Raw genomic sequence first — 14,688 nt, 5'->3', positions numbered from 1 at the left:
TGTCTTTAATTTAAAAGAGAAGCATCTAATTTGTTTTCCCTGATCTCAACTCATTTCTGCAGATGGGAAGAAGCTGTTGTGGCATTCTCTCACTCTTCTAGTGCCAATAAATGTCCTTTGCTGGAAATGGTTGAGTATCTTCCTGATTCATTTAAAGTAAGTTTTCTGCAGATTTTAAAGAAATAACTGCTCAAAGAAATCTAAGTGATGTTGCATTATTTGCCATTTCTTTTCCTAATGCTGTCCTCACTGATACATATTATTATAAAATAGCAACTGTAGAAATTAACAAATTGATTTAATTGTATTTTAGTGATAGTTTCACTTTGGCCAGTTTTATTTCTTTATTACAAGAAAAAGTTCTTATCTACCTGAGGTCAGTAGAGCTACGAGAGTATAAAAGCAGTATAAAAAGGAGTATAAAAGTGATGAAAGTCAAGAGAGAATCGAGTTCAAAACTATTTGACTTATTTTCACCTTCTGACCTAACTGTTTAATGATGATATAAAAATGTTTTTTATGAAAGAAGCAAGTGACTTGGTGTGTATGTGTTCATAACCACACCACATTTTGTACTTGTAAACTATCATGTAGTCTTGTTAAACACTTAGTTTCATTATTTAATTCCTACCTGTAGACTCTGGAGTTTTATGTCTTCAAAACATGCATGATAAAATCTGACTAAATCCTCACTTTTGTTAGATGCCTGCTGTATCTGGAGGTCATTTTCTTCATGTACAAACATGTACTTTCTGATGAGTGTTAACTATATCACTTTAATTCATTTTTCTGTTCTTGTGCAAAGCTGGTGTTGGACAACTGCATAATCGAGTCTTCAGAAGAAAAGACAAGTAGAGACTTCTATGTAAGTGGATGAAAAAATTTATTAAGATAGTGCAAAATCATCCTTTTAGCTTGGAATATGTCAAAAAGTGCTTCCTCTGCTTGGCAAATTGAAATCAGACAATACTTTAACTTGATTTTTTAATAATTCAGTAGTTATTCAGCAATAACTGTATTTGAATCTGTGCTTTTAAAATATATTCTACAAAAAACTCAGAATTTGGATGAGTTTTAAAAATCACTTTCTCAGATACTGGCAGCCTTCAACTATTAGTCTCTTTTTTTGTTGTTTCTCAGCAAAACCACTGATTTAATTTTCTTTTTTGCCTTTGTGACACTGAAAAGAACTAATTTTTTACTTGAAAGTTTGGGAAGTGCACAGTATGTATAATTTAATGTACAAGTCAAGTTCATGTTGATAATATACACTTGTATGTCAGATCTTAAGAGGAAACACAGGTCTTATTTGGGCTGTAAACAGCTTTAAAGTTCAGTTTTTGTAATCTTCATGCTTATGCATTTTAACAAGTGTAACATTAATCTTGAGCAACTATAAACTTTATCTCTGCTAAATCCTTGCAATCAAGCTGGGTAATTAGTTATGAATATTTCAAAATAAAAGTGATAGAAGGCATAATGTTTATACTGCATATCAAAAGCTTGCCTGCCATAAGTACTACAATTGCCACCAATAATTCAGAGTCCAGTGTGTTTCTTTTTTATAAATTCTTATGCAAAATCTTAAGCAGTAGATTGCTTTCACAATGCTAAGGAGGTCTGAATGTTCTGAAGTTACAATACCTTTGAAACTATACTGAAAACATCCCCCATCAATTGGGCTGTGCCTCTGCCATTAATGAAAAAGTTACAAATTTTCTACTAGTAAACATGTTCTTTGTATTGTCTTTTCAAAACTTTTAAATAGAAGCTTTTCTTCAAAGTCAACATTAAAACAAAATACAGTTATGAGAATTCCCTTTCAAAAATGTAGTATTTGAAGAAGAAATGTGTACATTTTATTTTACAATTCAAAATGGCTGTTTAATCATCTTTGTCACAGATGTGTATCTTGATGGCAGGTGTTTACTGGCTGGGTAACTAACAACCAGTACACATCAGTGTTCTAACTATTTAGACAAAATATGCCCTTTTTTCTCTAAAAGATAATTTTTTAAAAAATTAAGTGCATTCTCTCAGTCTCAGATTATCAACTTCATCACATTTAAATGCTGGCGTGTGTTTATTATTCAGATTGAATACAACTTCAGGTATCTTCAGTGTCCCCTGACACTTAACAAGAAACTAAAGGAAGATGAAGAAATTTTCTATGAACCACTTACCACTTTAAATGTGAGTGATTTGTTTTACTCTGGCATAATTCCATGCTTGTCTTGCTTTAAATAAAATCAAAATGATTGTTTTTTCACACCTTCTTTTCCAAGGCCTGTAACTCTGAATATTTAAAGTATACTGGAATGAAATATGGGCCAAAGATCTTATAGTCTAAGTAATAAATTAAAATTGTTTTGATTTAGATAGAGGTTCTTATTTTATTTAACAGTTTTATATGAATATTTCAAAGGAACATGAATATATCCATCATAATCCAGTGACTGCATTGACCACGGAATGGAATGTAAGGCATTGAAAAGCCTGACAAAGCTGATATTTTCATACACTAACTGGAGTAGAATTTATGTGCCTAAACCAAATTTTACTCTTTTTCACATTGCCAGTCTGTTCTCTCATTCTTTGTCTTTCTGGTTTAATGTTATTACTGTTTGGGCTTCCTGTTGGCAATTAGACTTGATATGCTATCTAATAATAAATTAATAAATGTTGTCTCATTAAATGTAGATAGAAATCTAGGTCATCTCACAGCTATAACTGGCAATAGTCTAATTTTTTTAAAAAACTTGAAATAGACCAACAAAGCAGGACGAGAGAAGCTGAATGCCTCAGTAAGAAGCAAAGACAAGACAGTAATACCTTTGAGCTACTGTGTGTAAACAGAACTTTACAATATTTTACAGCAAATTTAGTTTTCATGGGGCTTATTTTCAAGTGAAGAAGGTGACTTAGCCAGGTTTGTAAGCCTTGTGCTTAGATGGGGTAAGGTTGATCCCTCTGGTGTCTTGTTTTGTAGGCCATGGTACGCCACAATCGCATGGAGCTACTCAGTCATCCTGTGTGTAAAGAGTATTTGCTTATGAAATGGTAGGTGTACTTCAATGTACATAAAATATAACATTGCATGACAGGGTAAAGGCTATTTTGTCTGAGTCTTGTTTACTAAGATATAAATATTTACAGTGTTGACTGAAGCAAATGTCTTTTCCAGCCAATCTTTCGTAAGCATATTTAGAATATTCTGGTGACTACCACAAATAATACAGCTTAGTATTTCGTAGTGATTCTTTGATATTTACAGCAAAGTCAACCACTATCTTTGTTTCTGCTTTATTGCAAAAATATGTTGGAGGATTGCCAAGCTAAAAGGAAAAGGAACATTATTTCAGAGTGGCCAGTGCACTGTTCTACACATGAAGCTCAATGAACACATTTGTCACAGAAGGATGTTTCAAGAAATGTTTATTTCCTCATCTTGAAAGCAAGGTTGGCTGTTACATTTAAATGGATGCTCTTCTAAATTTGTAAAATGTTATAACTTTAACATTCTTACTCTTCAAGGATGGCCTATGGGTTTCGAGCACATCTGATGAATTTAGGCATCTATTCTCTGGGTCTCATCCCACTGACTCTTCTGGTCACTCACATACAGCCAGGAAGACCCTTGAATGGAACTGAGACCTATGAAGCAAGACCATTAGAATATGAGGTACTGAGCTTTCTTACTAGTTACAACAAATTATGGATTTTTGTGGTAAAAAAGTGTGATTATTTAACTTATTTTTACAATTATTTATGATCTAGTAACTCTAAGGAATAAAACTTAACTGTGTATTTTCAAACATTCAGTAGCAACTTCTGTAGATAATTTTCAGTTCTCATTTCTTATTTTTAATCTTTTCTGAAAATCTACATCTTGCATATAGTTACTTTAATTTCTTCCCTGAAGTGCATATTTCTTCAATTTTGAAGAATAAAGATTAATGTGTATTTAACTATGAAAAGACAGAAAAGTGTGGATTATTTAGCTTTCTATGTCCTTTCAATTTTCAACCAAAACAATTGGATATTGCATATTTAAACTTTGACATTGAAAGAGTAGTAAAAAGGAAGTGCCTTTAGGTATTTGAATGAAACTTTTTTTGCCTTTATTATGTATTAATTTTCCTTGCAGGCCCAGTATTTCTTCACTAGGCTCATAAACTGTGAGGTTAAGACAGAACAATTTTTGCCAGTCTTTCTGTAGTTACTTCATGTACAACAATAATGAAAAAGGTAACATCAGATTTCAGTCATATATGGATGGAAAGCTTTCCATATATGGATGGAAAACATATATAGATGGAAAACTTACATCCATATATGGATGGAAAACACAATTGTGCTGTGCTGAAATGTGAATGAGACCTCATAAAGAAAAGCTTGGTTACTTAGCAAAGTACAGATGCATCGTAGTTACCTGAGTATTTTTATCTTAAGCACATCTGTGATAGGTCTGGGGCTACTCTAGTAGTTTATGAATATTGATCTCATTCATGATATGCATTGAATGGAAATGATAAATTAATTGACAATCCTGTGTCCTTGTGAGGGGCAGGAGAGTCACAGAGCTCTGTCTGCAGAATATCAAGTCATAAATACTAAGAGACACCTGTATCATCAGCCCTGAAACTCTAATATGCTGATCTTAACAGTGACAAGTTTTTGTTCTGTGGCAAATTTTTCCAATGATCGACTTCAAGTAAGTGATTTTATCACAAAACTCAAGGATTTTTACAAGGAAAAAAAAAAAGGCAAGTAAATATTTTACAGTCATTTTCAGTTATTTTGGGGCACAAAAGGCATAAAACCGCAATAGGAACTCAAAAAAGATATCGTAGTAGAAATATGAAATAAAATAAACTAAAAGGATGTAAAAAGTTCATGAGGATATCCTGATGTAGGAAGAAGCCTGGAGAATCCCATGCCCATCCCACCCAAGTACATGTGGGATCCTCAAAGATTCAGAAGCCAGAAGGACTCTCAGGACTGGAAGGATTCCTGCTCTTCTAACTCACACCTCTTCTCAGAGGAAGACAGAACGCCAGGAGCTGCGTACAGCAGGCAGAGGAATGGCTCAGGCTGACAGGTCCTTGGATCATCAGAGACTGGGTGGAAGAAGCTTTAGGTGTAAGAGGGAGTCCTGGCCTTCAGGGAGGGATGATTCCAGCTGGTGGAGAAACAGAGTGCACGGAACAGGAGCTTGGAAGCTCCTGAGCTGCTTGAGACTGGAGCAACAGCAGCGTGTATGAGATGTCATGCCCTGGAGGAGACATTGCCTTAGAGACATATTAAAGGGAATGGAGTGGGGAATGCCAGGTCTGTAAGGAGCACAGACAACATAACAGGGCAGATGTGGATGTGAGTTGCAACACCACTGAAAAGTGAGTGCCATGAATTTATGGCCTCCCTGTAAGTCAATGAACGCCTAAGGCGAGGAATTAGCTCTACAAGTTGGAAGATGAGATTCACTGTTGTTATTTATGCCAACTTAAGGGGTTTTTTTGGCCTGTGCTGGTTGTAAAGGGAGACATCAAATGGAGCAGCCACAAAAGGATGACAGGACTTCCCTTTGTTCAGTGACTTCTATTGCCATTCCAGTTACTGAAGTTATGGACAATAGAATCCGACTTCATGTTCATCTAGCAACAAAGCATACTGAAAATGTGGCATAAATATTGCAGTTTCAGTTCCCAAGCTTGAATTGTAGTAATAAGGAAGCTACACAGAAGATATTTATCATGGGAATGCATGATAATCCTACTTGGTTTAAATTACTTAAACACAATATGCATGACATGATTTTCACAATAAATATTAATAGAACAGAATTTATATGGTAATAATTTCATTTGAAGCAAACTAACAGTTTCTTTCTTAATTTGGTAACATAAAGTACATGCAGTAGAGCTTAGAAAAGCATTCATTTAATAATTTCTAATTTGTTTTGTGCTCTGATTTTTTGTTTCAGAACTCATACTTCACAAGGGTGTGCATGTGTTTAGTTTTAATTATGAGTTTACTTGGAATTTGCAAAGAAATATTTCAGCTCATTCAGCAGGTAAATACATTGAGAAATAGCATTAACCAGTGTGCATGCATAGCAGTTTGTGTGAAACTGAAATAAATCTGATTTTTACATAATTAAAATGGAAATACCAAGCTATAAAAATTAAACAGTGTATTGAATTCAATCATTTAATAATGCACAACTTGTAAATATGTATCTGTCTCTCTTAAATCCTAGAAATTGAAATACTTGTTGGATTACTCCAATCTACTGGACTGGACTATTTATACTACAAGCATAATTTTTGTGTCTTCTTTATTTATTAACACACCAGCTCATTTGCAGTGGGAATGTGGAGCTATTGCTGTTTATTTGTCTTGGATGAACTTCTTGCTTTACCTTCAACGGTAAAAGTTGCTCACAAGCTTTGCAATAACATATTTTCAATATTTTCAGATATTTTCCTTATCCTAAGGCCTGACTGATCAAGTTTGGTAGCCCTATTTTTCAATTTTATTTTTTTCCAAGCTGCACAAATTTCCAGATTAGGATCACAGAAACATTTTATTCTGATGAACTGTAGCTTTTAGTGTTTTTCATTAGAGAATAACAGCATGTGTTATAGCAACTAAAAAAATAACAAGATCTATTTTAATGTTAAGTAAGCAAAGCCCCCTCTTACGTCTTTTTAAAAACATTTTTCATTATACTGTATAGACTTTGACTTCAAAGAAAAAAAAAAAGTGAATTGCAAAAGAGAGAAGGAAGTCTGTTTTCATAAGAAATACCCAAGAGAAGGTAAATTTTTGTATCCTTTTACAGACTGAATGGCACACCCCCCTTTTTTACACCATAGTGTCCCATCAAAGAACTATAAAGGATGAAATTATTTCTTTAGTTTACCTGGGGTTTATTTATTGCCATTAATGATCTTAATGTTCTCCAATAGTTATGGCCTGCAGGAGTGCTGGGTGGAGGGGAAAATAGTGTGGATGTAATACTTGAAACTAATAAATTAAACGTGTCTGTCCCTGAGCAGGACTGTCTTGAACAAAGATGAGGTATGGCTTATTAGCAAAAAAAGTGCTGATTTGGAGCTGATCAGAAAATAAGGATGACATCTGTAGTACCACTGCATATGTGCTCTTCTGTTGCTTATTGCATGCATCCACTAATCAGTTCCAAGAGGTCTGGCAAACAGACAAACACAACATTTGCTGATTACTTCCAGGATCATTTTACTGTACTTAAGAAGTTTAAAGGCAACATTTGTAAACAGAGTTAATGTCATAAGGACAGATTATTTTTACAGTACTGCCTCTGCTGGCAAACCTCGTCCTATGTGTGTCTGACCTCAGATGATGAATGAGCATGTCCTCTCCCCTCTGCTGTGGGTAAAATAGGAGCTGAACCTAAACTGTAAAAAGTAAACTCATGATTCCCCAAACTTCCTGCTTCTGCTAGATGAAATACCTCCCTGGCCTGAAATTTATTTTTTTTTTGTTTGTGTAGCAGTAGAACTCTATACATATATTTTTTTTCTGACTCATTCAGGTTGTCTATTATTGAAGCAACCCTTAGCTCCATTGACTTCAGGGGAGTTTTGCCTAATAAGCCCTTAATGAGTAGAAGATCAAGTTACTTTACTTCCAGCTTGATCTTTTTAGCTTTGCTTTTAAGGGAGAAAAGCCTTTGAAGGGATTTTCTTGGTAGCTACTGCTGTAGCATATAATAGTCACCTGGTTCCTGAATCTGACAGAGGATGTGAATTCCTAGGTTTCGGGTTTGGGGGAAAAAGTAGCTTAAACCATGTTTTGAAAAGTAGTTTTTGTTTAAGCAAAGAATGGGAGGCTTCCCAGATGACAGACTCTTGGTGGAAACACAGGAATCCTAAAACTGTGCTACTCTTCTCTCCCTGAGCAATGTATTTCTTTTTGCTTGCTTGTTTTCTGTACTTTGTTATGTCAGAAGAAACTAAACTTTTTGAATCAGGCATGTGGCATTAAGATGGATCATGGTACCAGTTTCCCTTTTTTCCTGGTTGCTAATTTGCTTTCATAAACACCAAAAAAATCATATAATTTACTAACATTATTCTGAGTGTAAGAGTGCTTCAATATTGCACTGTCAGTGGCTCTTGAGAGAGTAGAAGTTGTTCATGAAAAGTTGTACCTTAAAGATGCACTGCCATGGTGCATTAAAATACAAGATTCTGTAGTTTAGGCTTTTTGTAAATCAGACCACTTGCTTTCTTTTGAATGTGAAAGATGTTCATGTTCATACCCTCTCAGAATGTCTCTCAGAGAAGCAAAATATGACTTTTCACTCATGAAAATCAGGATTACTTATTGTCTTACATAAAAACCTGCAAGGGACTCTAACTTCAGTTTTTAATTTTACATATCTTTTCTGTGTACTTCTTGCCTAGATTTGAAAACTATGGCATCTATGTTGTGATGTTCTGGGAAATTTTGAGGACTTTGATTCGGATTGCTGTTGTTTTCTTTTTCCTGATACTGGCCTTTGGACTCAGTTTCTTTGTCCTTTTGGGTTCACAGGTTAGTTGAGTGGCAAATTTAATTTTTTTTAACTATAAATATTATTTTTTACTAAAGAATCTCAAAGGTATTTACACAATTAATCAGTTCAAGTTTTTTTCATACATTTTTGTATTTTTTATTTTTGCAGCAAACATACAGCACGCCCCTGCTTTCTGTAATGAAGACATTTGCAATGATGCTGGGAGATATTAATTACCATGATGCATTCCTTGATCCACTATTAAGCAGTGAATTGCCATATCCATTCCTGAGTTACACAGTTCTCATTATATTTACCTTGCTTATTCCAATCCTTCTTATGAATTTGCTAGTAAGTAAACTACTTGTTAATGTATGAAAGTGGTTAAGCACATGCTTATCAGTTTTTGCAGATACAAGTACTTCAGTGCATATTCATTAGATTCACTGATTAATATATGAATTTATATTTTCAGTGATGTGTTAAAAAGTTCTTTGCTCTTGTTTTGCATCCAGTTTACTGTTCTGTGGAGTTTTCCATAGTCGCCTCTTGCAAGGTTTTCTTCTATATCTTTATGTAATTCGAATTGGAGCTGCAGTGCATTATTATGAGGTCTTGACAAAAAATATTGAGGAACAATGATTTAAAGAAATACTTTGGTAAATTTAAGCCTCCTGGGCTGGGTATAGTCTTAATGGTTCAACCCTTGTTGTATCACACCCTAGTGTAATGCTAATGATGTTTAAAAAAAAAAAAAAAAAAGTCAAAGCCCAGATCTTCATTGCATGCAAAACAGTAGTCAGTGGTACTGCTAAAACTAATGAACCTGACCTGAACAGAAAGAATCAAAAAACCTGGTAATTGTGAGAAATGGAGGAAAATATATAATACATCTTCAGTCATGTTCTTGAATATACAGTTCATGCTCATTAACATATTTTTTAAAGAAAATAAGAGCTGAGAAATAAAAATCAAACAATTCAGGTTTTTAAATGTATTTCTTGCTGCCATGATTCTATTCAATCAGGGGATCCACAAAATTTTTAACTTAACAGCACTAATGAAGAATCAAAAAGAAGGGATGTTATCCTTGACAAAGCTTTGAAGTAGCTCTTCAGTGCCCTACTGCAGACAGATAAATGGCATTAAAAAAGTGCATTATCTTTCTTGGTTTTCCAAATATTCACAGAAGGGGCGTGTTTCCAAATTGAGTTGAAACAAGATTTATTTTATAGTAATTTTGGATTTAAATGTGAATAAGAAAGACAGATTGGGGAAAAACAAACCTGAAATATTTCTTGGTATTTTTAGATTGGTTTGGCTGTTGGGGACATAGCTGAAGTACAAAAATATGCTGCACTCAAAAGGATTGCAATGCAGGTGAGTAGCATATACCATAAAAGCACCAACTATGGGTAGTAGATATGGCTGTTAGCACATTATTCACATAATTATCTGCTTACATCCTTAACTAACAGCTTAGCATCAGCAGAGCAACTGGGTGAACAGAGACATCCCATTCTGAATCTCATTTTCAGTCATGTGAGGCATTTTCAAGGAAATGTTAAGCAAATGCATTTTTAGGTAACTTTTGAGCAGATAGTTAAACAAATTCGGAGTTCCAACAACAGAATTGAGTGAATTTGAAATTGAAGAGCTGCCTTTTATGGAGAGAATTGATACACTGGAAAGAAGGTTAAGATGAGAAAAGGAGGGGTGACCTCATCAATGTTTTCAAATATGTAAGGGGTGAGTGTCAGGGAGATGGAGTTAGGCTTTTCTCAGTGGTGACCAGTGATAGGACAAGGGGTAATGGGTGTAAATTGGAGCACAGGAGGTTCAAGTTGAATATTCGAAAAAATTTTTTTCCTGTAAGGGTGACAGAGCCCTGGAACAGGCTGCCCAGGGGGGTCGTGGAGTCTCCTTCACTGGAGACATTCAAAACCCGCCTGGACACGTTCCTATGTGAAGTGCTCTAGGTGGCCCTGCTCTGGCAGGGGGGGTTGGACTAGATGATCTTTCGAGGTCCCTTCCAACCCCTAGGATTCTATGATTCTATGATTCTATGATTCTATGCCCAGAAGTCAGAAGAATGCCAGATTCATTGCAGAATATTTAAGACTCATGGTGGACTCTGTACTGAGGAGTTACTATGCAATACTGAGTATAACTAAGGAAATTAGCATCACAGTTCAAACTTTTTACTTATCTTAAAATGTATTAAGACACTTAGCACTTTCTGTTCAAATCTAAAGAGTTTAGTAACCAATATGCTATTGAAAACAATATACCTTTCAGATATTTTCAAAGAAGCCTTTGCAAATGTAGCCATTAGGGCTGACATACTGGGCCTAGGGAAATAGCACAACTTCATAAGAGTTTCATTTTAAAATATGATAAATTTGGCATACAGTTTCGAGAGCTTTTTTTCCTTGTGAATTGTATATCAAGCTTTACTTTCGCAAGTAGAAATATGTATACTGTATGTATAATGTGTATACTGTACATATGTACATACATACATTATGTACATATGTACAATATGTACAGTATACATCTGTCAAATAAAGATTACTTCTCACAGTTCTTAGAAAGTGTCTGTCCACATGCTCCCTGGAACTCCTGCTCAAAGTCTGTGTCATGAAAGAAAGAGACCATTCATAAAGTTGACTCAGGAACTGGCTTTGCCTGTGTTTCCTGATGGGTCTGCTTTTCCTAAAAAACCCCACAGCCTAGGTAGTGTCTGGCCATAAAGAAGGGAGACATGCACAGACAGAATACCCAAGATCAAGAACAGCTCAATTATAACTTCTGGAAGTCATATAACTTTCAATTGTGTCCTGTATTTGCTTAGTTCAAGTGTATTTGAGGAATTCTCTTTTGGATTAAAATTTCTTCTCGCAAGATCTTTCTTTTGCTGGAGAAAAAAATTACCAAAGTAGAGGGGCAGTTCTTGTATCAGTTAATGCTTTTCACCTGTTTAGGTGTTCCTTTGCCAGCAGAATGCTCAGGAAGATTGATGTCTTATAACTTCAGACAGTACCACAAAATCTTATCAAGCATGTAATCTTCTGTATGTTTGAGAGGATTATGGCTGTCTGCAGGAGACTGATACTGTCCATCCTGTTTTAGACACATGTGTTCTGTATTTCTGTAGTAATTTGAGAATGAATGGAAAGGTAATACCACCTGAAAAGATACTCATATATAACATACTTGTTTCTACCCAAAGGAAAACTCCTTTTCTCATAGGCATTCCACTAGCACTTTTATCTATACTGACTCTGTCATAATCTTGTAGAAGGCTATAGCACAATTACAGATAGAAAGATCACTTTCACATTGCTATTTGCTTTTACAAGCCATGGCTGTGATGGATATTCTGTCCTTTGAATGGGTGTTTCTGCTCTGTAATTCTACACGGCAACCCACAGGATACTAAGGAGCTATTTAATCCATTACACAAGAACTAACTCATTATTGGAAACAGTTATAAGAGTGCACATCTATGTGGAATACTTAATTCTGCTATAATACTTACTACTGCTGTGACTTGATGGTTTCAAGTGTCTGGGATGGACCTCAAATATGCAATTCTTTTCAGAGTAGCTATCCTCTAGTAACTGTGATTTCTATATAATAACATGATGCTTATTTTGACATCAGTGTCTTTATCTTGAGAGGATATATCTTATTCTAAATACAAAACTACTTTTAGGTAAATCTTCACACCAACTTGGAGAAGAAGCTGCCATTTTGGTTCTTAAGTCGAGTGGACCAGGAATCAATCACTGTCTATCCCAACAGGCCAAGATACTGTGGATTTATGGTAAGATGGTGAATCTTGACTAAAGAATTCATACTGAAATGTCATGTGGTTGACTAAGTTTTTACACAGATTGCTAGGAACATTGCATTAAGAAGACTCAGTCATTAACTGACACTTGTGGAATCGTGATTATGCCTTGATTATCTTCAATGTAAATGATAAGTCTGTTTGAGTGCATAAGTTCTGCACTGTCTGAGTTCTCAGTGACCTGTGACTTTTTTAGTCCAGACAAGCTACAAAAGTTATTCAGGCAGAAGACAGAATTACTCTTTTTGCATTTCTTCTTTTATTTGTTTCCTTTTCATTTCAGCTGTCATTGTTCGGCTGAAAATTCTGATTAAACAAATTTTGCAAAACAAATGTTTAATATACAAAAAAATGGCTCTATAACATAAACTCCTTTCACTGCGTAGAGACTGATGCCATTCACTTATTTAGGATTTTTAGTCTATTGTCAGACTATAATATCTGAGTTCTGTTTGGTTCCATGCTTTGTTTAGAGTGTGTTCCAGTATTGCTTTGGGTGTGAGGACTCTACCACAGATGCTCAGAGCGCTGATACATCATTAGAACTAGAAGTTCTGAAGCAGAAATACAGGTATTTGTTGTGTTAATTTACTGCTGTAAAAGTAAGTAGAAACAACATTACAAATATAATCCTTTTTGTTGTTGTTGTTTAAATAGTATTTTAAAGCTCCATACTATACCTAAAAAGTAAAATTCAGTGTATCTATCATCCTTAAGTCAATATGGTAACTATGGTAACTTAGTATTACAGTAATCTTAATATTGCAGTAATATTAATATTACAGTATTATGTAATGTAATCACCTACAAAATTCTTCTGTGGTAGAGAAATATTTTTATTCTGTGGCAGAAAAAGAGTACAAGTGGTTTTGCTTATAAATATAGAATAAAGTGATGGAGAAGGCACTTGTTCATTTCAAAATTACAGGTTTTCAAGAATTATTTTAAACTCACAGTTGAAGTAATTTCAGTTGGTTTGCAAATACACACAATCTCTATTTGACTTTTCACTGATCCAAAGCCTTACTTTTATTTACTATACTTACTTTTTTTAAACTAGTCTTACCACTATATCCATAAGAATGGTTTCAGAAAAATATTTTCTGAATTTACAAACAGGAAAATCTGTACTTCCTCACTCTATCTCACTTTCTCCTGCTGTCTTTTTCTCTCTCTCTTTTTGTTTTCCACTCTCCTTTATTTTAATCTAGTAAATTTTTGCCTCCCTGTACACATTCTGATTAAGTTGGGTTTTTTTGAATGAAGGATTCAGCAAGAGTTGAAGGGGTGAGAATACACTCTACAGATGCTGGCAAACCATTGAATTTAAAAAGTCTTTCTTCAAATCCATACTACTTCAATATATTAGTAACCAGCATAGAACATACTCTTTTCTTTTTTTTCTCTGCTTTCTTCTACATCTTTGTTAGCAGAAGGGTGAAGGTTTAAGAGCAGAAGCTGAGGATTTCCAGGTTTTAATGACTAAAATGTCCCTTGAAACCAAATTACAAAGCCTACTGCGTGCCTATTTTTTTCTTTTTTCTTTTTTTTAGGCTCAAAGATATATCAACACTGTTGGAAAAGCAACACGATCTCATTAAACTGATTATCCAAAAAATGGAGATAGTGTCAGAGGCTGAGGATGAAGACAGCAATGATTTATTTCAGCACAAGTTTAGAAAAAGGCAGTTAGAGCACAAGAATAGTAAATGGGATACAGTGTTAAAAGCTGTTAAAACAAACGTGCCTAACCCAAGCACAGAAAAGAACAATGTCTTATTCTAGACAAGGCTATGATATCATGTTGCATCCTCATTTTGTTTTACTTTAGGGTCACTTCTCTTACTGTCTGTGCATAATGTTAATGTGACACATCATGTATTCAAGTGTAAAAAAGGTCAGATCTGAGAAAAGGATGCAGGTGCTCTAAACAGTGTTTAAGGTAGCTGACGATGTCTGCATCCCACACCGTGATCTGGATCAGGAAAGTGCCTCACTCACCATATGCCAACCTTGCTGTCCTGACAGTTCCTCAGTTCTTCTCTCTACATCTGTTTCTGAATTTGGCCCCAATGCTCCTAATTACATTCTTTTCTATTATGACTGTTTTTAGAATTTCCAAATTTTTAGAACTTCAGGCTCTAGACATTGAGTATTCAGATGTTTTGAGAGAGCCAATGGGCTTCATGTAGCTTAAAGGAAAAGTAAGAAGCTAACCTGACAGATTGCATTGGAGGTTTTGCTGAGTAAGGACTGCAGGATCAGGCCTGAAAGGTAAGAAATAAAAAGG

At 34.8% G+C, this 14,688-nt stretch overlaps 1 protein-coding gene across 1 annotated transcript in view; it reads left to right on the top strand.

The window, feature by feature from the left end:
• TRPA1 (transient receptor potential cation channel subfamily A member 1) overlaps positions 1–14,374 on the top strand; it is a 35,867-nt gene extending 21,493 nt beyond the window's left edge. The window contains exons 15-27 of the mRNA XM_030445482.1: positions 63–156; positions 806–865; positions 2,095–2,193; positions 2,990–3,060; positions 3,535–3,682; positions 5,984–6,073; positions 6,260–6,429; positions 8,451–8,580; positions 8,711–8,893; positions 9,854–9,922; positions 12,261–12,371; positions 12,872–12,969; positions 13,952–14,374. Coding sequence (XP_030301342.1) covers positions 63–156; positions 806–865; positions 2,095–2,193; positions 2,990–3,060; positions 3,535–3,682; positions 5,984–6,073; positions 6,260–6,429; positions 8,451–8,580; positions 8,711–8,893; positions 9,854–9,922; positions 12,261–12,371; positions 12,872–12,969; positions 13,952–14,183 — 1,555 coding nt within the window. The 3' untranslated portion in view covers positions 14,184–14,374. The remainder of the gene's footprint in view (positions 1–62; positions 157–805; positions 866–2,094; positions 2,194–2,989; positions 3,061–3,534; positions 3,683–5,983; positions 6,074–6,259; positions 6,430–8,450; positions 8,581–8,710; positions 8,894–9,853; positions 9,923–12,260; positions 12,372–12,871; positions 12,970–13,951) is intronic.
• Positions 14,375–14,688: the final 314 nt, after the last annotated feature.

This window comes from Calypte anna, chromosome 2 (assembly GCF_003957555.1).
Source record: "Calypte anna isolate BGI_N300 chromosome 2, bCalAnn1_v1.p, whole genome shotgun sequence".
NCBI classification, from domain to species: domain Eukaryota; kingdom Metazoa; phylum Chordata; class Aves; order Apodiformes; family Trochilidae; genus Calypte; species Calypte anna.
Note: the sequence above shows the minus strand (reverse complement) of the source record. Positions and strands in the feature narration are given on the sequence as shown.